Source organism: Lissotriton vulgaris, chromosome 11 (genome assembly GCF_964263255.1).
Source record: "Lissotriton vulgaris chromosome 11, aLisVul1.2, whole genome shotgun sequence".
NCBI lineage: Eukaryota > Metazoa > Chordata > Amphibia > Caudata > Salamandridae > Lissotriton > Lissotriton vulgaris.
Window position 1 is genome coordinate 727245283 of NC_141699.1, and position 27746 is coordinate 727273028.

Sequence of the window (27746 nt, forward strand, 5' to 3'; positions counted from 1 at the left end):
CCAGCATATGACCGTTTTCTTTTAATCAGGTTCAGGTTTAACATGTTTCATCTTTTATTGGCAGTCCCCAGGGGCTGTCACAAGGGGACGGTGTTAGCACCCTGTGGCTGCGACTCTCAGTCTCCACAGGATCTGCTTCACTTTATGCTTTTTGTAAATATTATGAATTCCCAAGGATCTTTTACCTTAAACCCATTTTAAAAAGGATGAACTTTCTACAAACCCGGCCTGCACTATTTTATCTTCAAATGCTCAACCCAGAAATTATACCTCATGTGGCGTTTTTTTTTAAATGTACTATGAAGTATAGAAAATGCCTGGACATGTAAGAATTATTAAGAGTTAAACCCCTTACACCCTGCTTCTCTATCAAAGTGCAATAGCAGATTTATTACTGTCATGAATTGTGGGTTCCCCACATGCTGTATTTCGTTTTGTAAACATTTTATTCGTAGCTTGGAATGCTATTTTTTACTGTAATATGAACTTTTATGGTTTTGTACATAAAAAAACGAATAAAGTACTTTTGAATTTGAAGTGCAACTTGTTGTTACAGTTATGTAATTTTTCATGTCTTTCAAAGTTATTGGAAAATAAAAATGTATTTTATTTAAAAAAAATAGTACTCACTGCAAGACCTTGCTGGTCCAAAGATAAAACAAAGAACAACATATTCAAAAGTTTGGCTGGTTAATGGACTGTGTTGTAGACTTCACACCAGGCCACAAATTATTCCCAGTGTCTGGCATAAAGTGACTTTGTAGAGGAATGCCTGGTAATGAGGATGACCTCCAAAAACCCAGGTGGTAGATTGAACGCAGACAACTTTCGCCGCTCAATCTTCACACATGGAGGTGTAGATTGCGCAGCTGCAGGCGCAGCGACTGATCATGCTCAAAAGGTCTGGTTACCAGACGCTCTTACCCAATTAAGAGCCACTAGGATGACCTGGGCCCAGAGGTGGAAGGGCATAAAGGAGTTCAGTACTCCACTCTAGCCAGAATGCATCTCCTAGAGAGAGCTTTCTTGGTATATCCAACATGCAGATGGTTTTACACTATGCGTGTTCAACATGGTGAAAAGATCCAGCCAGCATTCTCCTCACTATCGGAAGATGGCCTGTGCTGCCTCAGGGTGCAATTGCAATTTGTGAATTGCCAGGCACTGCCAGCTGAGCTCATCCGCCCTTGGGTTTAAAGATCCCACCAGATGGTTTGGGATCAGGGATTGGCCTCGATACTCCAGAGGCTCCAAATTCAGAGGCACAGCATTTCTTGGCACACAGCCCAGGAACCTGCTCATATGGAGCCAGGTTTCCACTGGAGACCTAAACCCTCTGATCTCCATTTCCCCCAGATGGCCTGCTCAACCAAGCAGCGACACATCTATCACTACTGTCAGGCCTTGGTGGTGGTAGAGCAACCTTTAAGTGACGACTTTAGTTGCCACAAGGGACATGGCTCAGTACTGAAGGGACGCAGCCCTTCTATTGGTCGGGGAGTGGGAAAGAAAATGAACCACTGCATGGGTATGGAGAGATCTGTGTATGTGGCCAGGGGATTTCCTCGGAAATCTGGCAAAATTTGACAGACATGGGCAGACTGCCAGAGAATATGCTTGGAGCCAATATGCCCTATGGCCGAGACAGTAGAAAATGAAATCAGGAATCATGAGGGGTACTCGTGATATGGACAAAATTAAAAGGCCCCAGCCCAAAAAGTTCAGAGTTTGCTGAAGGGGGAGCTGGACATTGGGGGGGAGCTGGGGAGTGCAAAACAATGCCTGACAGCTTTTCGTTGTTTATTTTTTTATGCAATGTAAAGAAAACAGCTAAGAGAATGACACTGATTTTTGCCCTAAATCATGTCAACATCAATAAATGTGTTTAAAAGTAATGAACAGACAGTCATCAAAGTAGGGTAAAACTGGTATCCACAAACTTTTAAGATGTATGTCAAAATCCGCCATCACTTTGATGAACAGGTGAGGGGCACTGGTAGGGCTGAAGGGGAGCACAGCAAACTGAAAATGCTTTTGGCCAACCTTTAAACCTAAGGTAATGCCTGTGGGACTGCAGGACAGGCACATTAAAGTATGCATCTTGCAGGGCCAAGTATACCATCTAGTTGCCTGGATCGAGGGCAGCCAGATCATGGGCCAGTGTGAGCATTTTGAATTCGTCCATCCTCAGGAAAGCATTTAGAGGGCGAAGAATTCGAATAGGATGAAGGTCTTCACCTTTCTTTGACAAGAGCAAATAATTGGGTAACATAGCCCCTTTGAACAGAAGAGCATGGTCGCTATTGAAAAAAGATGGATAAGTGCTCATCTGAAAGTGGCTCTGATAGGGGTAGAAGTTGAGGTGGGTAACAAATGAATGGAATGACATAGCCTTTTTAGATGATCTGGAGGACCCATCTGTCAGATGTGGTTGATATTCACTAATGCAGAAACTGTTAAATCCTGCTTCCCACAGGGTGGTCATGTGACACTAACAGCAAACTAAAGCAGCGTAGGGGCTGATGCTGCAGGGAAAGGGGTCTAAAAAGAAATGTTTGCCTGGAGACCTGCCCAGTTGCTGCTTGAAACTGATGAGTAAACTGTCTGGCAGGAGTGGAAAGGCCCAAGGAAACCGAGGTGGTTCTACTGTCCTTAAAGCATTTAAGGGTGGAATAAGCCTATTCGTTAAAAAGTGAGATCCATCAAGGTATGCTTGCACATCTTCCTACAAACCTGTGGATTGCATCCACGCATGTTGATGGACTTCCACACTAGTGTCTACTGATCGCCCCAAACTATTAGTAGTATCCAGACCAGCCCTAATCACATATTTGGCTGCATCTTGGCCATCTTAAATAATTTTAGCCAGGAAGCCCTAAACTCATCTGGACTGCCAGTAAGATCTTTTTCAGCATGTCCCAGAGGGCATGCATATAACGGCCAAAGAGCCAGACTTAGCAGACCGACCTCAAGGCCAGACTGGACGAAAAGAACATTAATTTGCTGAACGCCTCAGTCCTTTTCAAATCCCTGTATGGAGGGATGTGCAACCTGAATATCGACCCCAGAATATCAATGGGACACAATATTTAGGAGAAAACATTGAAAATAAAATATTGTCAGTCAAGTGATTCCAGGTTTTCTGTACCTAATTCTATACATATTTAAAAACAATGGTCTCAGACAATTATTTTTACTCAAGATAAATCAAGTGAATATTCAAAACCTTCTCTTAGTTGTGGGACATGTCCAACAGATCAGCCCAAGCACATTCAATGATTATTTGTATACAACCAAACAAAAAGCAACAGCAATAGTTATAAGTCCAGGGCAATTTTAATTCATTGCAGTCATGGCTATCTCAATACATAAGAAGAATTTTGGTTGCCCAAAAGAAGAATGTGCAGAAAATTGAAATGTAGAGTGCTAAAATAGAAAAGTAGAAAAAGAGCATAGAGTAAAAAGTTTTTTCAATTTTTATATACATGCAATAAATTTGCACAATATACAATTTACAAATGGCCTGGTGTGTAATAGATTCTCGACACTTTCTTATGGAGACATTGCTTCCAAATTTATATTGCACAAAAAGGTGTGTAACACCATCCAGGACAAAGATTATACAGCATCGATGTTTCGACTCGTCTTGAGGCCTTATGGCAAAGTAGACCATGGCCATGCGAGTCTTCATCAGGACTACTAATGTGGGCAGCCAGAAGAGTAGCACAAGCCCTGAAACAGAGTGAGTATATGTGTAAGGCTGTTGCATTGCTATAGCGATCATACAAGTCTCGCAGTTTACCATGTGAGGGAAATTGGCTTACCTAATGGAGGTAGGAGACAAGGAGGTAATGTTTTCACTCTTGTTCACAGAGTTAGGGAATTAATACCTAAAGACATAACAAGATGGTCACTTGACCGATCCTACAGTAATTCGCATTCACTGGTTCAGCCTCACTACCTGCACAGTATGAATGGGACATAGCGAGGTTCAGTTTCACAGACTCAGACCTACAGACATATAAAGAAGAAGAAATAAAAGCTAGAATACAATATGCGGTAGACAAACTGCAACAGTGGAAGCAGCTGGTGCACACATTTGCAGTGCTGGAAATAGTTCAGACCCTCAACCCTCACACAGGAACAACAGCACCACCACCGGCCACCCCACTAATACTAATGATACCCCTTAGGGAAATACCAGGTAGTAAGGGTGACGAATTAGCATATGTTCATGTCCTCTGGTCTAGACAAGACATTATGTGTTTTACGAAGGACTTTCCGAAGCTAAGAGAAGAGCCAAGGAAATGGTACACTGAGCTAGACAGGATGGCAATTTTGGGGGTACTGTTATGGCGAGACTTTGACGCTTTATTCAATATAATAGTTCCAAAGAAAGGATCTGTGGGAAGATTGAAAAGGAAAGTGGATTGGCCAAAAGGGGAGCCAGGAAGGGGGAAAGGAGGAGCACCAGGAGATGAAGTAGATGAGTACAAAGAAGTAGTGAAATATTTAAAAGACAAAATACCAAGGGACAAGGTAGATTGGAACAAGATCACACATACTAAACAAGAAAAGTTGAGAGTGTGAATATTTTGACTGCCTTCTGCAAGTCTATCAGCAGAACAGTGGACTCCAATGGGGGAAGCCATGCCAGCCTTTGTCAGCACATTTGTCCAAGGTTTGAGACCCCTTATTAAAACACATCTACAACCCTCTTTTGTTTGCTGGTGGAGCCAATAGAAAAGGTGCTGGCAGCAGCAGCAAGGTACTGCTCTAACTATCAGTCCAATGTACAGACCATGGAAGCAGAGAAAATAAAGAAAGAAAAGGTCAGACTAGTGGTAGCGGAAAGAAATGTTCTACACAAGCCAGCAAGGAAGAGGGAGGGGCCGAGGTAGGGGAAAAGGCACGGAAGGCAACAGAAAAATAGGTCAGCTTCTCTACCACCACCAGGTACAGCTTGCTTCAACTGTAAGGACCCCAGGCACTGTAAATCAGACTGCCCCATATTAAAAAAGAAAAATGCGGAAGGCAGGCATACTCAGAATAGGGGACAGGACCGAAAATAGTATATATACAGACAGCCAGTATGCCTTCTGAGTGGTCCATGACTTTGGATAGCTGTGGTCAATAAGGGGATTCTTCACATCAGCAGGCCAACAAATACAACACGCCCAATTAATAAGTGACCTCCTCCAAGCCCTGCTACTACCATCAAAGGTGGCTATCATCAAATGTGCAGCACACACTTCAGCAAAAGATTATGTGTCAAAAGGAAATGCATTCATTGTTAGGGAAGCAAAGAGAATGGCACAGACCGGCTGTCAGCGATCTATGGTACAGATGATAAGCACCAGCAATAGGACAGAGGCTGCCAATGATTCCCTACACTTTGACCCAATACACATTAAGAGCAAAGTGGAGAAAGAAGAAAAGGAAGAGTGGAGAAAGGGAGATTGTGTGCAAATAGAGGGATTATGGAAATGGAAAAATATGGCTACCTTCATCCATGCTCCCCTCCATGGCACTCCTTTTTCATGGACCCTCACATGTTGGCAGGGATGGGATGATTAGGTTATTTTCCCAAAGCTGGTACAGCTGCAAGTTTTGCCAAATAGCAGAAAAACTTTGCAGGCAGTGCATTGTTTGTGCACAATACAATACTGGGAAGGGTACACAAACTGCACCTGGCCACTTCCCACCACCCCACGGTCCATTCGAGAGCCTCCAGCTGGACTTCATTGACATGCCCCCCACCCACAAGTACAAACATGTTTTGGTAATTGTGTGCATGTTCAGTAAGTAGACCGAAGCATACCCAACAAAGAACTGTGATGCACATACGGTTGCGAAATCCCTCCTACAGAAACTTATCCCACGCTTTAGAATACCAGATCTTCTGAGCTCCGACAATGGGCCAGCATTCGTTTCCCATGTCATAGGGGGAATATGTAAAGGACTTGGGGGTCACACAGAAACTACACTACGCCTATCACCCACCCGCAGCGGGTGCAGTGGAGAGAAAGAATGGGGTGTTGAAGAATAAGATTGGAAAAATGTGTGCATCAACTGAACTTTCATGGGTAGATGCCCTACCACTAGCCCTGCTGGCAATGAGGAGCACACCAGACAGGGTAACAAAGCTCAGCACCTACGAGATAGTATTTGGCCACCCCATGAACATTGCAGGCCATATGTCCACTGCCCCACTATCAGTAACAGACGATCTGCTTTTATGTTATTGTAAGAAGTTAACAGAGACTTTACTTTATCTTCACCGCCAGGTTCTGCAGGCTCTTCCAGAAGCAACAACTACACCACCACATGACCTGCAGCCTGGTGATTGGATCTGGGTAAAGGCCCACACCCGATGGCACTGCCTCCAGACAAGGTGGAAGGGACCCCACCAAATTATTCTCCACACTGCAACAGCAGTCAAGTGCCAAGGGCTGACAGCCTGGATCCACAGCTCCCACGCCAAGAAATCGGAAGGACCAGACAGCAAAGAACCAGCTCCACCACCAGCGACATCTGAAGCGCCACGCAGGTACAACCTTCGATCCACCATGCAAGACAAGACCAACGGGATGTAAGAGGCAGATACCTGCTCGGGGCAGGCTAGGCCTCCAACAAAAGACAGAAGACAGAAGACACCAGAGGCAGATACCTGCTCGGGGCAGGCTAGGCCTCCAACAAAAGACAGAATATACCAAAGGCAGTCACCTACTGCGCACAACAACGGTTGCAAAATCCAGGTCCAGGCCTCTGGGTATCAGCACCACAAAGACGCCTGTACCAGCTGTTTTCCAAGGGAGTGCCAACTGTCATGTGCTAGTAACCTCTGACAGTACACTATCAAGGCACCAACATTTCTTCCAAATTGTTGACTGGTGTCTGCACCAATAGACCCCTAGAAGGTGCAGAGCCCGCTAGTTACATACAAAAGACAAGACCTTGAAACATCAAATAACTGAATTGAATGCTTGGTTAAGGATATGCCAACACCTAAGTAGACCACATTTATGACAAATGCCAGCAAACAGATCTGGAAGGCTTAGGTCTATACAGGTGAGAGTAGAAGAGTCACAACTAATTATTCATATAAGGCTGTTGTGTCCTGGAATAGACCTAAATAGTGTGCTGGAACTGACTGTGTCAAATCCCCCGCTATTGAGTGGGTTAGTGACCTGATCTTGCAAGACATTTCATTTCCCACTTCTGGACTTCAAATAACAGCACAAGATATTGTAGACGTGCGCCGTGAAATTTTGGATTGCATAATCCATGCAATAGAAGACATAGGATTTGGTCTTATCAGGGACATTAACTGAACAAGCAAAAGTAAGGAACAATGCCAAGAATGGAAAAAACAGAGAGAAAATGGCCATCAGTGATAGGAGCTCTGTTGATACCAGTACCAGGGATAATAGTGACTGGACTGTTAATAATATTTGCAAAAGACATTGAAATAATGTTCATCAATGGCCGACAGGGGGATGAGGGGGACCAAAATGTAACTAATGATGAAAGACTAATAGATTTTGAAAATGAAGACACTTTGGGAAAGGTTAAAGCAGGAGGAGAAAGGGAATTGTGGGATGAATATAATGGAAACCAATACGTTGAAATGCTAAAAATGTATGTACGCATAATAAACATATCTGGATGTTATGTTTGCACACACTTGCCAACAGACACAGAGAACAGCATGAGCTACAATGTGCTGCCGGTTCCCAAATATGTAGGATGCATATTAATGCGAGATTTGCTCCTCAACCAGTATAACATGTCAGTCGCAGTTGCACCACCAGAGCGTAGCAGAATTGCAACAAAACAGGGTGGGGAAGTACCTGGAAGAAAGAGAACGCCATGCATGAATATGCAACCAGCAAGAAGGGATAAGGAAATATTAGACACATTTGATAAGACTTCTAGAAATGTAGGATAGAAAGGAAGGGCAGGGTGGAACAACTTGTGGACAAAGAAGGGAGGAGAGCTGAAGATACCCAGATTTAAAGTAGCAGAACTTCCTTCTGCCCCTTCCTGTATTCAGAATAACCAGGTGGTACCGCCAAAGAGAATACCTAAGTTGCCACAGGAGGGAAAAAGCTACTCAATACAACAATTACTGCAGAAAGACGTATGGAAAGAATGCATCTCTTTTGGATGCACTATAGCAGAAATGGCACAAGGGAACAAGGGACTGCTAAATTGTGAAGACAGGGTAAATAAAATAAAGGGAATTAAGGAGAAAGAGAACGTGGAACAAATTTTCGTGGACGAGAGTAACAGCAAACACACAACAAGGCTATCACGGATTAGGAACAATAATGAGAGATACTCCCCTGGACTAGTAGGATACAAGGGACTATTCTTTGTATGCAGCCAGTGGGTACACTTCTACTTGCCACCAGGATGGTATGGCAGTTGTTATCTTGCCTCCATCATACCACAAATGACACATTTTTCCGACATAGTACAGATCACACGCCAAGGCCAACGGCCAAGGAGAATTAGGCGGACAGCAGAATGGGCAGACAACGTAATGAGAGGCCTTCGGATGATGGTCCCTGTTGCAGGGATTATATACACCACACAGAGAATACATCAGCTAGGAATAATGATTGAAGATCTAGCTGACTCAACAGCAGCAGGGATGGGAAACATTACAGAGGAACTAACCACCATAAGGGCCGTAGTGATGCAGAACAGAGTTGCGTTAGACATCATTCTGGCCAAAGAGGGTGGAGTCTGCCAAGTCATCCATCAGGTGTGCTGTTCGGGTATACCTGACATCAGCCGCAATATACATGATGCAATACACAAGATTACAGACATTAGGGACAAAGCACACCACGGAATACATACAGGGAGCATGTGGGAAGACTTCATGGTATGGCTAGCAAGCTGGGGATCAGGGATATTGGAAGTAATTATTGTAATAATCACTGTATAAATTACACTCTGCGTGATGATCCAGGTTTGCCCAGCACGTTGCACAGCCTTTGTATCCTGCTGTGCATGCTGTATGCCCCATAACAAATGGCATGGACCTCATGAACACCACACCAATAATGATGACGAAGGAGAGGAGATGGCGGTGAGGGGTTAGGAGATAGTGATTTGGTATCAGATGGAGCAATGTAGAAGCCATTTTCTTTATGATACCAAATGCAGTAAGCTTCTAGGCCCTGTTAAGTTGACATAATACACACTGCACAGGATGCTTGCACTTTTTCCTAGCTACAGAGAAACATCTTTAGTAACGCAAGGCTTGCTCAAAAACAAGATACGTGGCACAAGGGAAGATGCTCGCTTAGGCACGTACACTTACATTTCAGCATATCCCATTTCGCAATATGTTTCTGGTCATTACTATTATGTTGCAATTATTAACTGGAAAAGCACCAGACTTATATCTTACATTACAGTGGAAAGTCCCAGAAGCTGCCCACCTGGGTCACATGGTCAGCTACAGTATAGTTCGGACCTTACATGGTATACGACGGTTTAAACTCTTGCTAATTGGTCAAATGAACTATGCTTAATTTGTGCTATGTATGTTATGATGCTACATACTTTGCGGTTTGAGCCTATAAAAGCTGTCAGAACCGTCACCTCTTTGGACATCCAGTGGATTTGCTGATGTCTCCGTGCTGCACGTTAGTTTGCTGTTTGTTGGTCTACAATAAACTTTGCTATCTTATGTGCTGACAGAGAGTCGTATGTGTGGAATCATTTATTATTTCTATTTCAGCTTCTACACCAGGTCTTGAGGCTCTTCCTGAAGGTGTGCTGAGTGGGGGAACGTCTGATGTTGAGCGGGAGCTCGTCTCAGGTCTTTGCAGTGATGTAGGCTCTTCCACCCGCTCTGCGGAAACACAATGTTTCGACGAGGGCGAAATTGGCGGAGAGGAGGTTTCTCTTGGGTATGTGGAAGGAGACTCTTTCATTTATGTATTGGGGTCAAGTGTTGTGGAGGGATAAAGGAACAGACTTTGAAACCCAAAGGTGGCACTTATAAGCATATCTGCTCCATCACTTCTGGGGCGGAACAAAGTCAACGCAGAGTCACAAGGTGCTACCTAGAGGCTTGCAGGAGCACTGAAGTGCAAAATTCCATCTACAGTCTGTTGGGTACAAAATATTCTAAAGATGATGAATCTGCAGTTAGAAGTACACCTAAGATATATAACCAAAGTGTGGATTAATTTTCAAGTGTGATACACACTAATGGTTCTGATCCTATTTTTTATGTAAAAATAAGGTAAGGTAACCAACTTGAAGATAGCAACACACAGCATCAGCTCAGGCCTCCAGAACTAAGGACATCTGAATGGACTCAAAACAATACCTTTTCAGGGAGGGGACAGTTAATCCATTGAACAGTATGGAGGCAACAAACAAATGCTCTTATTTATGCTTGTTATGTTATCATATCACAATCTTGATTGTTTATCAAGTTTATTAATGTATGTTTGTTATCAAATCAGGCCTGCTGTAGGAAAGTTTAGGATGATGTTCTACGAACTTGGGCCAATTAATTTCTGGTAACACACATGCTGACATTATCTGCTACAGCCCCTCAATGATGCATGGTCCAACAGTCTCCCCCCTTAACTCAAAAAGATCTCTGCCCTTATCCCACCTAGACCGGCACTAATTGCACATAAGGCACATGTCTGTACCTCATATAGTTCTTCACTGTTGCCTGGCTGGATGTTGCTTTTCGTGCTCAGACTGTCAAAGATCTGTGTCATCATGGAGCTGTTGCTCTTACTGTAGGAGTCTGCTGCAAATAGTTTTGGTTCTTGTAGGTCCCCCATGAACCGAAGAATGATATTCCACACTGCCAGAGATGCCTGTGATGAGAAAAAGAAAAAGAAATGTCTCATCAGAAGACACCTGGATTCCAACAAACACCTTTAGATATGTCATGGTACTGATTGTAATACCTTCAGCATTGTTAATTATAAGCTCTGGCATTCAATTGAAAGAGGCATCCTATCACTTGTACAGTACTATAGCCTGTGCCAAGGCATTGAGAAAGAACTTAGGGGCCGATTTGTAGGTTGGTGATATGTATACTCAGTATAAACTGCAACAGAGTATACACACTACCAACATAAAGGTCTGCCATGTCGATTTAATTGCAGATGGACTATAGGTTTGGCTAATACTCCTTCACTGCCATAGCCAAACCTCTCTGACGGAGTGAGAGTCGAGGGAGAAATGTCAACATGTCCACCCACCCAATTAGGATGGTCAGACATAGCCATTTTTTTAATGTCCCTCACTGCCAGGCAAACCCTGGTGGTGAGGGACAGTAAAATGTGAATACTGTGTCAGTACCAACTACATGGCCCTCCTGTAAGCAGCTCCTCCATGTCAAGTAGGAATTATAGTCATCCGTCCTGCTGTCATTACTGTTCAAAACCACCCTCGAAAAAACTACCACCTGGCAGAACTCAAGATGCTGTTGAGTGCCTTAATATGTATCAGTGTAGCCAACTTCTTAGCAGGAGCCCTTAGAATCAGAAAGACAATTTTATTGGCTCTGGGTCTCGATGTCAAATGACTGTGATCCAGCTTTATTCCGGTAGATAAAATGGCTGGATTCTCATTTTTTAAAATATATCTTCCCCAGAAGAGAAACACAACCTGCTCCGCAAAATCATCATACAAAGCAGACACGTGTCTCTCCCCTGCAAACAAGATAATGGTCTACCTGTTTAATGTCTTCAACACCCTCAATAGAGAAACAAAGAAGTACTGAAACAACCTGAAGACAGTGACAAACCACATCTATCCTTAAAGTGTCCCAAGTCCATCTTCATTACAAGGATAGTGGTCCATGCTTCTGGCAAAAGACCTACTCCACATTCCCATGAATGGTGCAGCATGAAAGGAGGCAGATGTATCCCTGTACAGAGACCCAACCTGTAGAGTGCATTCTTGATGATCGCTCGGGTCACTTACGGAAAAACTATCAAACTAATTTGTTCTTTATCCCTTGTATATTCGACCCATTTATTAGGATACATTTAGACACTTTAGTGTTGATCTATATAAATGTATTAATTCACTCATAAATACACAAGATTCAAGTGAATGGGCAACAGACATCATGGGGACAGCCCCTCAATGGGTAACAGTCAAAATCTGAATTCTGAATTCCAGACTACCTTTAAATAGAATAAGGGCGGGAAAATTGAATACAACTTCATATAAAAAACTTCCAGTGGAGGAGCATCAGTGTAGGCTCAGGTCAATATATTTTACTTTTTAGCCATGAATATGGTTGAATATGTTTTGGACCCTAAGCCCATAAACATAGAATACTTTGGTTATTATAAAAGTATATATCAAAGCAATTTCAACTTTTAAAAGAAAGCTAGTAAGCAAGCATTGTTTAAGTTAAACCCACTTCTGTAACTGCATGTTTTAATACCGCTCTGTAAGCACCTAAGCAATTTTCTCAGTGGGTGTTTATAAAACTGCAGAGTTGGAGGGGATAACAGCTAAATTGTATAAGCATCATGAATATGAGATTTCTCCGTATTCGCCAGGAATGTTTAATACACAATATAGGTTGGAGCATTACCACTAACAACTGTTCAGTTCAATATTTTTATATTACTGGAGCGTTGAATTCTTAATTAAAGACAACGGAGTGGCACATGGCGAATAATGGCCTTTATAGGCCACTTCTTTAAGAACCAAGGTATGTCTTTCTGTTTCTCTCTTTGTAATGTAGAGGATTCTACTCTCAGCGGCTGGAATGTTTTAATACCCTCACAGAGTTGTAGCCCATCTTCCTCAGTCTATACAAGTTGTTAGAAGCTCTCTCGTTCTTTATAGGACTTCGCCTATAGCTCATCTATAATCAGAGACCAGGGTCTGTCACAACTGCTTTAGCCCCCAGAGGTACACTATATAGCTGTATTATAATTCCAAATGTAGTGAATACTATAACTTGTGTAGTAGTGTAGTGATTGCTATCGTACATCATTCATATATATATATATATATATATATATATATATATATATATATATATATATATACATGTATATATATATCTTTGGCACTCATACGAAGGTGCGTTACCCTCGCGATTTGAACCAGACCGCTGTAATCTGCCACAATTTCTTTGAATGAAGAAGAATAGGGTCGCACTCCCAGCATTCATAAATCAATGGTTAATTTATTCTTGAATCATTTTCAAAGTCCACACAACACAGACTAACCAACGCGTTTCGGTGAACCAGTTAACTTATTCACAGCTGTTTGTTTCATGCACTGACCTTAGATTTTAAACATTAACTATCAAGGAAATGCTTTGACCTCATTTCCTGTGAATGACAGGGTGTATGCCTGACGTCTCCTGGGAGTTGTAGTCCCCTAAGAATTTCAATTAATAAACATGTCTTGAAAGACTGACAGTGATAGGATAATCTACAAACAGATTATTATTTTTCACATCAATTAATTGTTTTGTGCACACAAACACATTGAGTTCAGTTCGAGCTTATGTTTTTTTCACTCGTGTTTTGTTCATTTTTATCATATTCGCTTTATGAGCACGATATAAAGTAATGTCCCAAGTCCTTATTCCTTCATGAATATGAAGTTTTCAATTTCTGGGTTTCTGCTTCAAAGTAGTTGCCGCCCTCCAGTGGGCCTATCATGATGGCTTCAGTTACTAGTAACCCTTTCGTTCCTGCTCAGATTCTTATTATTTTTGTTGCGTTCATCGTTGAAGACAGATTTTTCACCATTTGATTGAGACAATCTCAATAATCCAATCGGTTCTTCCAAATTCTATCCTTAATATATTGTGCCCCTTTCCTGATAGCTCTTTCATTTGATTTTGTTTTCACACTCTCCAACATTTCATTCCTACTGTGCTGTGTTCTCTGTTTATTGTAGATGTATGTATAATTCTTCAGACTGGTTTAAGCCACACGGTGTCATACTCCTGAAATTTATAATATGGTGTGATTCTTTTTGAAGCAGCAGTTTCTCCCGGTTGCCCCCTCGTGCATTGGCTGGTACTGTCTCTATCCCATAGAATTTCAGGGCTTTCCAGTTGCTGTTATGGTATAGCTCCATATGTTTGGCAACAGCGTTGTTTTTGTCTTTGTTCTTAGTGGCTTGTGTGTGTTCTAATATTCTTTTCTTTAATTCGCATTTGGTGCTTCCTTCGTAGTTCTTTGTATGTTGTTGTATTGTTTTTAAACCAGCTGATATGTCATTTGAAATTGTTAACTTACTTTCCATTTTAAATTATTATAATTGATTTGGCATCGCAAAGTAGGACCATTCACACTAATGTACAAAACAATCTGGTCCCAACTCTAAATGGCGACGGTTGTCGTTCTGATCGGCTCGTAATTAAATTCTAGTTTACCCATGTACAATTGTTTTGGACATTTTTGGATTGAAACTTTTATTTCATTAGCGATTGTTTTGTATGTAACCACACTGAGATATTTTTATTACGCTAATAATCGTTTTTCTCACTCAACATGGTGACCACTGCAGTCTACGTCGATTTGTTAACATGGCCTCTAGCCAACGAGCCGATTAAGCCACTATTTCTGGGTCATCAAGTTTACATAACCATTCACCGGTCACTCTGCGTTTCTCTAGCCTCTAGCCAATTAGACGGCTACGCCTCTATTTCCGGGTTATCGAGTTTAAATAACCACCACCCGGTTACTCTGTGTTTTTGACGAACCTGCGGACGGACTTAGGACGTTATCCCCGTAATCGCTTACAAGTAAGTGAACCCGACCAACCTCTCTCCCCTTCCCAATTTAGTTATGTGATAACTTGGGCCATACAAAATCATGTTCTCTGCACATCTTTCTTACAGAGCGTGTCACCATCGTCTGTCTCTTAATAATATAATTCAATGTTCCGCGATATACCACTGTTTCTCGATGTATTTGAGCTTAATTATTTTGATATTTCCCGAGCCATTCCTTGTGATAACATCGCCATAGACGCCATTTATTTTAACTGCAAAGGCCTAGTTTAGTTGCAATGATTGCTCTGAATTAATAGACTAGCCGCATAAATACTATGTTTAATTTTTACAGAACGAGTGCATCACGTCGCTTTCACCAAGTGCTTCTTGAGATTCGGTCAACGGAAGTGGCCCTATTTCTTTTAACTATTGGTAGGCACCAGATTCTTTACATAGACCTTTGGCCTTCAATTTAAATTACGGTTTATTGATTAATAATTTGCACTTTTCAGATTTCATTTCAATACTGTGCCTCACGTTAATCCATCAACCCATGTGGCCACATTCCTTCTAAATTCAAGGTAGGCACTTCACGATAACAACAAATCCAGGGTATTCATCCCATTTTAGCAATCACGCCTCAATTAAGGTTTTATATTCTTCCAGATTTTGCTCTGTGATATTGTGTTCTGCGTCAACCCACTGTCCAAGGCCACAACGCTAAAGCACATATATTTCAGGTGACATATCAGCTGTGTTATTTCCTGTAACTACTAAGACCTAAATTCTGAGTATTTAAGATGTTTTTCTTGTTCCGTTGGTACCTAATTGTTAAGACTTCATGACTGTTAGCTAAGTTTTCAGAGATAAAATATACAACATGACATGACCTAGTTTTTTCTCCCCTCTATGAAGTATGCATCCATGTCTTTTCTGTTTTGAAGGTGCCCAATTGTTAAGACTTCAAGTTTTGCTAGTCAATCTCTCAGAGATAAATTATATAACAAGATATGCACTATGTTTCTTGAGGGATGTTTCCATTCTTGTTTCTATGCTGTCCAAATGTCAATCTTTCTTGTTTTGCAAGCCAAGTGTTCAGAAACAAGATATATGATATGTGATGAACTATGTTTCGTTTATCCTTTTAATACTTTGAACACTTGTTGATTAACTTGATTAGTTTTTAAAGTCAATTGTTTGAATGAACTGTCTAATGATTTTTGCAAAACATTACCAGGAAGGGGTATTTTGTTTTGTACAGCTTAGACTTTTAATATTAATTTGACACACATGAGTTTTTAGATGTATGTTTCTATAATCTTGTACATACTATATTAGTAATTTACATTCATTTTTTTAATATAGGGAGGATCTTCAGCAAAGAAATATTCTGTCCTGATGATGGTCTTTATGACAACTGCCCTTTAGACCGAAACGTCGACACTCTCATCACCTCCAGTCACGTTGCTTTGGCACTAATATACGACCATTCTTTATTAATTAATTTTGGTTGTTCATTATTCCACCAGGAGTTGATGTTCTTAGTTGTGAATTGCAGATTAATTATTATTCATCTCTGTTCCTAACTATTTGCTTGATTTAATTTTTTGTATTTGTCTCCCCAATAATATTTTTTGAGTAAATATAAATTTCTCTGAATTTCCATCTCTGTGTGTTCCATTGTTCATCCTTCCATTGATTTATTTCGACTGTATTTTTAGTATGATATCCTGTGGATTCCGTTGAGTGCGTTACATTAGTACAACTCACAACTAAGTTCCATTGTTGCCTGATTCAAATCCCTTGTAGCACATTTGGACTTTATCCTTCGTATTTTAACATGCATGGGCATTCTATTACATAAATTGTGTATTGGCTTTTACATGATATCAGTTCTTTGATTTGCCTTGTTTTTTTATTGGCCATTGTTATCTCCAATATCGGTTTGGCAATCTGGCAGATCTTGCAACTGTGGCATTTGATGAAACCTTTTCTCTTTAACTATGTCTCCTTCAGTGTGCTTGCTTTGAAATGGCTATGTACAAAGTTAACTGGTTTAACAAAATGCGTCGATTAGCCTGTGTTGTGCGGACTTTGAAAATGATTCAAGAATTCAAGAATAAATTAAGCATTGATTTATGAATGCTGGAGTACAACCCTATTCTTCTTTGTTCGAAGAAATTGTGGTGTATATTATATATATATATATATATATATTCACTGAAAAAACCATAGGTTATACACTATATATAGTTAGGAATTAGCCTTTAAAAAACCAATGAAATTCACTAAAAAAACCATAGGTTTTAGGCCTTATATAGTTAGGAATTAACATATAAAAACCTTTGAAATTCCTCCTATATAGTTAGCTGGACATTTTATTGATATAAAACCAATGAAATTCGACATATAGTTAGGTGCACTAACTATATATTTCGCGCATCCGCAATCCAATGCTGATGATGTCACATATTACATCATTCGTGACATGGTCAGTGACATCACTGATGACATCACTGATGACAGCTCATTTAACATCAATAATTACACCACTGATGATATACTTCATGTGATAATACAATGCACCTCCTTACACTCTAATACACCTAGTGTAAAATACAGAGTATCATTTTTGAAACTATTGACACACCAATACCATTTACTACATACCCACTAACTGATTCCTACGTCTACATGCACATTCATTCATTCACCCATAAGGTCATTCGTACATACTGTCACTCATCATTGCAACACTATCATATGCACTCATACACCTATGCAGACACTCACACACTGCCACTCATCCATGGAGTTACTCACACACCTACTCAGTCCTGTAAAGAATCAATCACACTTTGATTTCTTCATCTATACAGTTAAACACAGAACAGCTTACATTTTCACAGATATACAAACACATACTTACTCACTTATACAATCAAATCCTTCATCCATACTCTTATACATCCTCTCATTCTTCAATATGTAAAACATATTTAAACTTTACAAAAACACACAGACACTGGATGATGTCATCAGTGATGTCATCAGTGATGTCACTGACCATGTCATGAATGATGTAATATGTGATATCATCAGCATTGGATTGCGGATGCGCGAAATATATAGTTAGTGCACCTAACTATATGTCGAATTTCATTGTTTTTTTAGTGAATTTCATTGGTTTTTTAAAAGCTAATATATATATATATAAGGCCAGAAACCTATGGTTTTTTCAGTGAATTTGCAAGGTTTTGAAAATGCTAATTCTATTAGCGGATAACGTTTAAATATGTTAATATCCTTGTGGGACCACCTGAGCAGCCCTAGGGATCCGATTTTTGATGCATGAACGATGGTTGGATGCATGATGGATGAATGATTGTTGGGTGGATGCATGGATGGATGCATGCATGATAGATGGGTGAATGGATGCATGAATGATGGATGGATGCAGGATGGATGGATGGGTGGGTGGATAGATGTGGTGCATGAATGGTGGGTGGGAGGGTGGCTGGGTGTTGGATGGATGCATGATTGTTGGCTGGAACATGGATGGATGGCTGGTGGATGCATGATGGATGAATGATTGTTGGGTGGATGCATCATGGGTGAATGCATGATGGGTGGGTGGATGAATGAATGCTGGGTGGATGCATGATGGTTGGATGCAGGGTGGATGCCAGCGCTAACGAGTTCAAACCTTTGTTCACACAGTGGTAATGTCTACAAGTGACAAAACAATGAAGTAATATTATTTAAAAAACTGGCAATAGTATGCTGCATAATTTGACTTTCTAGCCGCGTAATGTAGTCTCCCAGCAGCACAGCTAGGGCACAGGGGAAAGACATGTGCCCATAGAGAAAATAAACTTGGGCAAAAACATTCATGAACGAGCTTCCTGGGGATTCAACATGAAGAAGGGTGTGCGTGCCATGTCACGGTGATTTGCATTATGTCTGAGATCTCAATCCTTTTGTGCTGAATAGCTGGCCACCACTGCTGTAAAAGGGATTCCGCTTTTGGTAGCTAATAGAAACGAGACTTGGTCACAATTACTCAAGTTAAAGCCATAACCACCCAGTAATAACGGCCTACCAAATCCAAATAACGGCATTCTGGGACTTGTAGTCCTGATTTATAAGGGCGCAATTAGACCTAGACAGCAAGGACTCTAAGCTCCTCTCGTGGACCTGGGAAGCTTGAGAGTGTGTCCAAATACAGAATTAAGTAACACATGCCGTACCTCGAGCTCGAAGTCATCAGATCGCTGCAATTTGCGCGCCTCTTACCTGTACTCTGGAAGGTCTGGTTGCAGAACTTGACAGGCCACCTCTCCCGGTAGTCCACATTCCGCATGTTGTAGGGGCCACTCCACAGACGCTCGTCCACGCATACTGGCACGCACCTGCACTGGCTGTGCAGAGAACTGCACACAATGTAAGGCTCCGGCCCCGGCTCCGGCCCCAGCGGCGGGCAGCACTGCTTCAACACCAGCGATTCCACCATCATGCATGCTCCGAGGAACTGGGCGTGCACAAGCCCGAAGGGTGACAGCCAGAACAGAGCCCCGCAGAGCGCTGGCACCGTTCTGAAGCAATGCTGCACCATTACTAGATGTAGGCCAAATTACAGTATTAGCACACCTAACAGCGCCCTTTATAGTTTTCAAAGGCTACCTTTAGAACACACGGCGGATGACTGGCGGGAACGAGTAAAAAACGTGTGTCATGGTCTTTCTGCCTGCAAGTGTAACGAGTAAAAACAAACCTTGCGCCCAGCAGCCCCTTTGAGTTTAAATACCCCCCCCCACGTCATTTCGGTAGGGATTATTTGGCGTCTGACACATGACAGACAGCACGGCACAGCCCCTTGAGAAGTTTAGCTAAGTAAAGAGCCTGGCCTGTTTCATGATTGTCCCGTGGTTCTGAAAGAATCGCAAACGCACCACAAATGCCGGGGTACGTCGCGCACCATGGCGCATGCGCAGTGCGTTGCAGGCAAAATGGTTTTGCTTTGAAAGTTTTGCCAAGCAGGTACGCACTGCGCAGGCACCGCTTGCACTCAAAACGACGGCCGCGCGGCACTGGGCCCTTGCGGCGGCCTTTATAATTTGGGTACACTCACTGACTGACTAATTTATAAAGGCCGCCGCAAAGAGCCAATGCCACCCTCAAAATATTGCCGCCTGGGGCGGACCGCCCCCCTCGCCCCCCCCTAGGTACGCGGCTGAGTGCGCCTCGAAGGAGCAGAGTAGCAGAGGCTAGCACTCACCAGGATGCGTCCGTCTTTCCTGAGCAGTGGTGAAGCCTGTGTAATCCAGTGTACATCCAGCTGTGCGCGGTTCACTGCGCCCCCATGCCGCCGCTGCCTGCTCCGGACCGGTGCTCCCATGCTGCCTCGCTTCCTCCTCTGCCGGCCGGGAGGCCGGCGGGCTCTCTCTCCCCACCGGCGGGCAGCAGCAGTCCCTTCCTTCCTGTGTGTAATCCAGCCTGCTGCCCCCCACCTCCTGTGTGTGCAGCCGAGCCCGGTCTGTGGCGCACAGGAGCACCCCACGCTGTGGAGCACCCCACTCTGTAAAATCCAGCCCGGCTGTCTCTCACAGACCCCTCCCCTCCGAGCCGGCCCTCGGTGCATACGAGCCAGCCCGGCTCCTCGCTCACAGATCACCTCCGTGGCTCTGTGGCGCACACACACTTCCTGCTTTGGGCAGCCAATCACGGCGAGCCTCCCGGGCCCCGCCCACAACCAGGCGGCGGCCATCTTGAGGCGGCTCGGGCCGCGGCAGTGATCTCGGGGGTAAAACGAGGGCTGGGCACCCTCGAAATTAAATGAAATACATTAAAATAAAAGAGAGAAGCCCCCCAAGCTCCCCTCCAAGCCCCCCCCCCAAAAAAAAATCGCAAAAAATCGCGCGCTTATAGATATATAATTGATTTCTCTTCTAATTTTCTCAGGAACCACTGGAGGGATTTACACTATTTTACCAAAAGCGTGATCTGCATACCAGACACTACCATTTTGACAAGTGTGGTGTAATTCCCTTCAGCGGTTCAAGCTGTAGCTGAGTCTAAAGGTCCTATGGAAATTAACATGGGGAAAACACGTTTTGCGACCCCCCCTTTTTTCTCAGCCCCCACTTGACGAATCCCCGCCAAACTTTCAGGGAAGGAGCGGAGCGGAGCGAGCCATCTTCTTTGAGAAATTTGCGAAGATTCATCAACCAGCGTCAAAGTTATTCCCAATAGAATGTTGGGGATTTCCTATGGAAACAGATCCTAACTATATATACCTACTGGCTACCGCCAGTAGGTAATATATATATATATATATATATATATATATATATATATATATATATATATATATATATATATATATATATATATATACTCTCCACAAGCGCCGGTAAACAAGTTCGGCTGTCGATGGGCGGTCCCACTAGGCCACCGGCAGGCACGTAAATTATATCCAAAATTCTCTGTGATTATGAAGAAATGTAGGACACCCAGAGCTTCTGTAACTGCATTTATTCAAGCAGAAGAAAAAGTCTCACGACGCGTTTCACCACTTAAGGCTTGATCACGCGTGATCAAGCCTTAAGTGGTTAAACGCGTCGTGAGACTTTTTCTTATGCTTGAATAAATGCCGTTACAGAAGCTCTGGGTGTCCTACATTTCTTCATAATCACTGAGAATTTTGGATATTATATATATATATATATATATATATATATATATATATATATATATATATATATATATATATATATATATTCACTGAAAAAACCATAGGTTTCACACCAGTTATAGTTAGGAATTAGCATTTAAAAAACCTATTAAATTCACTGACAAAACCAGTTATAGTTAGCTGGAAATTTTACTGATATAAAACCAATGAAATTCCACCTTATAGTTAGTTGGACTCACTATAACTTGCGCGTGCAATGCACTGCTGATGACGTCACATATTACATCACTCATGACATGGTCAGTGACATCACTCATGACATCACTGATGACACCATCCAGTGAATATGTGTCTTTCTGTAAAATAAATATTAGTGAGTAATGTTTAAATATTTAAATATATATATTAGTGTTTCACTTTGTGTATAAGTGGCTACATGTGTTGGTAAGTAGCTACATGCGTATGTATATGGGTTATTAGATGTTTCTCTTAGTATCAGTATGAGTGTCTATATGGTTTGGTGGGGGTATTACTTAGCACATAGATGCATGAGTGACTGACTCTCTGTTTGTATGTGTTTTGAAGACAGCATATGTGCAGGACTGTATGGGTGGATGAGTGTGTATATGTGTTTGTTAGTGAGTGAATGACTGTCTCACTAGTGTCTTTATCAGTAACTACATATGTTTTAATCTAGTATATGTGAATATTGATGTATATAAGTGAGTATATGTGAGAGTAAGAGATTGTAAGAGTTCCTGTTTAAATAAGTATGTGTTTCTATAAGTGATTGTTTAAGAGAATAAATATGTGTAATTTTCAATACAAGTAAGGTGGAAGTGTGTGTATAACTCTATATTCAAATAAATGGATGTTCAATAGTTTATTTGCACGTGTGAGTATGTGTGTGAGTAACTTTTGGATGACTGTCGGTGTGTAACAGGATGTATAGGTGTATCACTTCATATGATGAGTGAGTATATGTATGAGTGACTATATAGAACTGTTGGTGAATGACTGGATGTGCATATAGATGGTGGAATTACTGAATTGCTTGTTGTAACTGATATGGGTATCTCCATTTTTTTTTAAATTTCAGTTTCTATTTTTGAATATGTGTTTCAAGGGTTACATTACAGTGAAAGGAGGTCTGTCACTATGTCACAAGGATGGTGTCATCAGTGATGTCATGAGTGATGTCACTGACCATGTCATGAGTGATGTAATATGTGACGTCATCAGCAGTGCATTGCACGCGCAAGTTATAGTGAGTCCAACTAACTATAACGTGGAATTTCATTGGTTTTATATCAGTAAAATTTCCAGCTAACTATAACTGGTTTTGTCAGTGAATTTAATAGGTTTTTTAAATGCTAATTCCTAACTATAACTGGTGTGAAACCTATGGTTTTTTCAGTGAATTTCAAAGGTTTTTTAAATGCTAATTCCTAACTATAACTGGTGTGAAACCTGTGGTTTTTTCAGTGAATTTCAAAGGATTTTTTAATGCTAATTCCTAACTATATAAGACCTGAAAGCCCACCAGGAATCTCCAGTATGCGCCAGGGGACTGCATTGCAGAGAGGTGTAATGAAGCCACAACCCTTTTTACACCTCTCTGCAACGCAGCCCCCGTGCATGTTTGAAGAGGGGAAACTAATTCCCCTTGCATACTGGGGGCCCCTGGGGGCCAATTAGCCCACCTGGAACCTCCAGTATGCGCCTGGGGCTGCATTGCAGAGGTGTAATGAGACTATGCCCCTTGTTACACCTCTCTGCAACGCAGCCCACTGCCGCGTTTGCAGAGGGGGAACTAATTCCCCTTGCATACTGGGGGTCCCTGGGGTCAACTAGTCCACCAGGAGCCTCCAGTATGCGCGAGGGAGCTGCATTGCAGAGAAGTGTAATGAGGCCACACCCTTGTTACACCTCTCTGCAATGCAGGCCACTGGCGCCTTTGCAGAGGGGGGACTAATTCCCCTTGCATACTGGGGGTCCCTGGATCATATCTGCCCAAACACCGATATTCCGAACGATTGTAAATGACTTTTCTTGAGAAACATTTGGATTTGGATTATCATGTCCTATACTTTGGAATTTTTGAAAGACTGACTTTGAGGATGCTATAAATTACTCAAGTCTGCCCGAATTGTGTGGGTAAAATTGATACCTAGTCACTTTTAATAAGAATATACTTATGTCTCGTCTAACATTTGGAAGAAATATCTAGTTATATGACAACGGGATACCGACATAACTTGAAGGAAATAAGAACGCCCTGAAGAAGTTCTGTTGTACAGAACGAAACGTTTCGGCTGGCTGTGGTACATAAACTTAAGGAAAATAAAAGCATTTGAATATACACCAAGATTCAGCGCTTCAATAAGTACTCTAAGTGATATGATTTGATTGGACTCATTGTGAAAGTGGTGCTGTGCCAAACTTTGGAATATTCTCCACTACTCTCTACTACTTACTCTCTCCCACTCTCTACTACTCACTCTCTACTGCTCTCTACTACTCACTCTACTACTTACTCTCTACTACTCTCTACTACTCAGTCTCTACTACTCACTCTCTACTACTCTCTACTACTCACTCTACTATTCACTCTACTACTCTCTACTACTCACTCTGCTACTCTCTCTACTGCTCTCTACTACTCTCTACTACTCACTCTCTACTCTCTATTACTCACTCTCTACTCTCTACCTCTCTACCTCTCTACCTCTACACCTCTACCTCTCTACCTCTCTCTACACGCACACATATAGACATATATGCATATATATATGTGCATATGCATTTATATATATGTATGTGTATGTATAAAAAAACAACTAAACATTTTTTTTTCTAATCAGCTACTTTTAAAACTGTCATTCTTTTTCCCCATGGTACGCTCCCCGGTACGCTCCCCGGTGCGCGTACCGGGCGCTCCCCCCGCGAAAATCAAAAAAAAAAATTTTTTTTTTGCCTCGTGGGGCCCTTTTATGGCCCCCACATCAAACCTAGGGGGTCAAGGGGGGTCTACTCTGCCCCATTATGGTCATTTCCCCCTTTGTTTTGGCCACCTCTTGTGTCTCGATCCTACCGAGACACAAGATGGCGGCCGCTCCGGACTGTTTAGAATGTTTACAGACACCCCAAAGCCAATCAGCTTTCTGCGCGCAAGTCGCGTGGCGCGCCCGGTGCGCGTACCGGTGCGCTTACCGGAGCGCTGCTATAGATATATATATTTTTTTGAACCTTAATGTCTCAAAATCCACTGGAGCACATATCTTGAGACATAGCAAAGGCACATCGGGCTACCAGTCCCTACAATTTTGCCAAGTTTGGTGGAAATCCATTCAGCCGTTCGGGCTAAAAGTGAAATCGACCGCCCTATGGAAATTAACATGGGGAAAACGCGTTTTGGGATCCCCCTTTTATCTCGGCCCCCGCTTGACGAATCCCCCCCAAACTTTCAGGGAAGGACCGGAACGCCGCGAGGCCATTTTGAGGAAATTTTCAGGCAGATTTGTCAACCGGCGCCAAAGTTATTCCAAATAGAATTTTCAGATTTAACATTGAAAAAAATCCTAACTATAACTACCTACTGGCGACCGCCAGTAGGTAATATATATATATATATATATATATATATATATATATATATATATATATATATATATATATATATATATACGGACCTCTTCCCCAATATTCTCGTTCAATGACGGGCCACTACACACAGGATTGTGCGAGCAGTATCAAAGATTTATTAAAGTGCTCTTGAGACAAATGTCCCCCATGACGCGTTTAATCTCCTTCTTTACCCCCCACTATACATATATAATTTTTCTTCTCATTTGAGATACATTAGCTTTTTCTCCTTTTTTGAATCGACCTGCTGTTACAATCTCTGGATGGACTTTAGTATTATACCATTAGTCTTTCCCTTTTCTTTCTGCTCCAACCAAATCAATTAATCCCCCCTTTTTCTCAATAAGAAAATGTGATTGGAATTGATATTAATTGACGGTGTATACCAAATTTTATTTCCATCCATTTTAAGCTGTCTGCACCTGATTCCCCTGTTATTTCCTCTCAGGGATAACTGGTGTTTTTAAATTTGTATATACTGTAATTGTCATTTTGTGATGTTTATATTTATGTAGTGTGTGTGTGTTTTTTTGGGTCAATTTAGATTTGTTAAGATCAGTTTTGGTGTGTGTATAGAAATCTTTTTTTGGTGTATTGTTTTCTACTTTTCTATGTATATTTATGTATATATATGTTATAACTTTTACAGCTCTGATGAAGTTCCCGCGGTAGTAGGGGAACGAAACGCGTTGGCTGTGCCCTTGTTTGCAGAAATTTAACGATTTTGAATAAAGAAGAGACATTCAAAAAAATATTCTTCATTCTATTGACTTCATTGGAGTGCACCTTCCTTTTTTTTTTTTGTATACCAGTTAAATTAATACATCCTTAAGCAGCGGATGTTGGAAGCGGTTGCACCATCTGATATTGAGAACATACGGAACTAATGTGCTTGACCTTGGTCTGCTGTTTTGTGCTTTCTGTATACATAATAAATCTTTGTATTGAGGAAAAAGTCTGTGTGCAGGTGACAGTTGACACCTTGCATCCATTACGTTCTACTGTTACTGTTATTGACAATAAGATCTGCACCAAACTGTATCGAAAACCCATAGCGGGTAATTCTATTTTACATGCCCAGAGTGGGCACCCTCCCTTATTAGTTCTGCAGAAAAAGTTTCCAACAGGGCAAGGATTCTACATAGTAGATACTAGGTATTGTAAGCAGCCTTGAGTATTTAGACAGAATCGCCTCAGCATGACAGTTTCTACATAACATACAAGACTGTGCACCAGGTAATAATCTATGTACATGTGCGTGTTTAGCTTAAGAAGATGGGCTATCTGTATAGTTTTCAGCGCAATATGAAGTCTGCAGGCAGTATAACCTTTAGCACTGTCAGATCTTGGTTAATTTAAGCAAATAGTGTCATTTTTTACTTGTTTTGCAAAGAGTTTACACTGTTCTTAGTCAATACTTTTTAATACTCTGTGGTGTATTTCTCATGAGAGTTTCACAGTCTGCAAACAGTGTGATACAGAATAAACTCTCTCCATAGAGTAAACACTGTTTACAGTACCCACTTTTCTACTCATATCAACTTTGTTTCTCAATGTAGGTTTGAGTGACTGTGAGGGGTTTGATACAAATAAAGGCTGACCGTAGTAGGGCATGAACTTAGGAACATATGTTGAGTATCTTGAGGAACTTGGCTACCTCTGAACAGTTATATACAGATTGAACACTGTATGCAATAAGGGTTTCTCGGATATCTGTGGTTGATTATTAATGTGAACTAAGTTACCCGTGAAGTGTATGGTATAGCATCAATTGCTGTCATTTATGACTCTTTTCCCAATAAGAACTGCCTTGACACGGAGGAAAAACTGCCAGACAATGTAATCTCAGTATCAGCTTTTGCAGAATTCTCTGAAATTTCAGAAGAACGATCCCTTCAAGAATTATTTAAATGTAAATCCGGTTCTCCCAATGACCCTTGGCCAGCTAAACATTATAAAGCACTGGCAACACTTCTTAACCCTCACCTTAATGCCATATGGAATGCATCTTTGAGATCGGGTATCTATCCAGAGACCTGGGAACATGCATTTCTAGTACCGATATTAAAAAAAGTTAATGCTGACCCAGAAATCCCAGAAAGCTATAGACCGATCTCCCTTCTCCCAGCACCGGCAAAGATCCTGGTAAAGATGGTCCATCAACAACTCACCCAATATATAGAATCAAGAGGTCTTCTCCATGATTCCCAGCATGAATTCCGCTCTGGCTACAGCACAGAGTCGGCCTTGATCGAAATGGCGGACTCAGTGAGGTGGACACTTGATCGAGGGTCGAGGGCGGTGTTAGTGCTGCTGGATCTCTCGGCAGCATTTGACACCGTCTCTTACCCTATTCTTTTAAAGCGACTGAGGTCCATTGGAATCCACGGTACAGCTCTTAAATGGATCACATAATCTCTTTCTGGCCGGAAACAACAGGTCTACACCCCTCCTTACACTTCCTCAACTAGCCCACTTAAATGGGGAGATAGTGTAGGGGAGGTCCCAATCCCCCGCACACTGCCCCGGGGACAGCCACTCCCCAGGGTTTCTTCAAAATGGGTGGGGGGCTCAATTTTAATGTATGCGGGGGGCTCACTGGGACCTCTGCAGGCCCGGGTACCGCCACCCCCTGGGGCTATTTTGAAA

At 41.9% G+C, this 27746-nt stretch overlaps 1 protein-coding gene across 1 annotated transcript in view; it reads right to left on the bottom strand.

The window, feature by feature from the left end:
- Positions 1–27746, bottom strand: part of LOC147683395 (unconventional myosin-VIIb-like) — a 1214266-nt gene that overhangs the window by 491394 nt on the left and 695126 nt on the right. Inside the window, exon 24 of the mRNA XM_086943813.1 lies at positions 10692–10865. Coding sequence (XP_086799939.1) covers positions 10692–10865 — 174 coding nt within the window. The remainder of the gene's footprint in view (positions 1–10691; positions 10866–27746) is intronic.